The 1,604-nt window shown below is 46.3% G+C and overlaps 1 protein-coding gene across 1 annotated transcript; it reads left to right on the forward strand.

Moving 5' to 3' along the window:
- The first annotated feature begins 638 nt into the window (after positions 1-638).
- Positions 639-1,604, forward strand: LOC101942912 (olfactory receptor 52B2-like). The gene has a single exon (XM_005315140.2). The coding sequence runs from the start codon at positions 639-641 to the stop codon at positions 1,602-1,604; it is 966 nt and encodes a 321-aa protein (XP_005315197.2).

Below are 1,604 nucleotides of genomic sequence, written 5' to 3' on the forward strand. Positions count from 1 at the left end.
CCATTCCCCGCTAGGCTAGACAGAGACACTCCCTTTGAGGCTCCATTTTATACATCAATAAAAGCAAGTTACGTTCTGATCCTCTAACGTAGTTAATTGACCCCCTCTGATGTAACCGGATACCACCCATCACTTTGTATATCTCTACCCATCACACTGTCATCCTGACCTTATCTTTAGGATAGGTCACAATGTTCCTCTTATCTTCAGGAAATGTGTTGGTATCGAGGTGTTCTGGTACCACCCTTCTGGAATGTGTTTGCATGAGTGCTCTGTGCCCATCGCCTCTTAGAAATGTGTGGATTTGAAATATCAGCCCTCTGCTTGCCAGATTCTGTGAGCAGGGACTGCCTCTAGCTCACAGCCTAATTTTGCTTTGTATCAACAAGGCTTTTATTACTTTAGCGCAGGCCTCAGGCCTCATACTAGGCCTCTAATAGAGGACTTATGTCTCAGTCTCTTCCTACTATAGTACGAGCGTGTTTCTGGATTTACGACCCCACGTAACCAAGTTTTTGATGGTATCTATTATTCTGTCAACAAATACATTCCAGTCCTAGCTGACACTCAAGTTCTCACTAATTTTCTCTTTTGCTGATAGTTTCTGGAAATTGAATAGAAGATCCAAGTGATGGTACATGATGCCAGATGACAATCACACTGTTTTTGACCCTGTAACTTACATCCTGAATGGCATCCCGGGTACAGAGGAGTCTCATTTCTGGATCGCCATCCCCTTCTGTTTCACGTACATTGTGACACTTTTTGGGAACTCTCTCCTACTATTCATCATACTAACAGAACGAAGCCTCCATGAGCCCATGTATCTATTCGTGTCCATGCTGGCCACTGTTGATCTGCTGTTATCTACCACTACGGTGCCCAAGATGCTGGCTGTATTCTGGTTTAGAGCGGGAGAAATTTCTTTTGCTGCCTGCGTGACCCAGATGTTCTTCATCCATGTCAGTTTTATTGCCGAGTCGGCCATCCTGCTGGCCATGGCGTTTGATCGGTACGTTGCCATCTGCGACCCCATGAGATACACTATCATTCTAACCAAGTCTGTGATCGGGAAGATGGGGCTGGCAGTTGTCACAAGAAGTTTCTGTATCATTTTCCCTCTCATCTTTCTCGTGAAGCAGCTGAAGTTCTGCAGAACCAACCTCCTGCCTCACACCTATTGTGACTACATGGCCATAGCCCGGCTGTCCTGCGACGACATCACAGTCAACGTTTGGTATGGTGTAGCCATGGCTATTTTAGTAATTGGTTTGGATGCTGTACTCATTTCTTTGTCTTATGGGCTGATCCTCAGGGCTGTCTTCCGGCTCCCCTCCAAGGACACCCGGCTCAAGGCTCTCCGCACCTGCAGCTCCCACCTCTGTGTCATACTGATGTTCTACACACTGGCCTTTTTCTCCTTTTTTGCACACCGATTTGGGCACATCATCCCAGGTTATATTCTCAACCTATTGGCCAACCTCTACGTCCTCATTCCCCCCATGTTAAACCCCATCGTTTATGGGGTAACAACAAAAGAGATCCTGAAACGGGTGATCAATGTGTTTTATCGATGCTGTAGCAGAAACTCCCTGCTGAGCTAA

The sequence above is a fragment of the Chrysemys picta genome, chromosome 1 (genome assembly GCF_011386835.1).
Source record: "Chrysemys picta bellii isolate R12L10 chromosome 1, ASM1138683v2, whole genome shotgun sequence".
Lineage (NCBI taxonomy): Eukaryota > Metazoa > Chordata > Testudines > Emydidae > Chrysemys > Chrysemys picta.

What these genes read in the sequence shown, in the direction of transcription:
- LOC101942912 (XM_005315140.2), top strand. Translation starts at nt 639, where the DNA reads ATGATGCCAGATGACAATCACACTGTTTTTGACCCTGTAACTTACATC.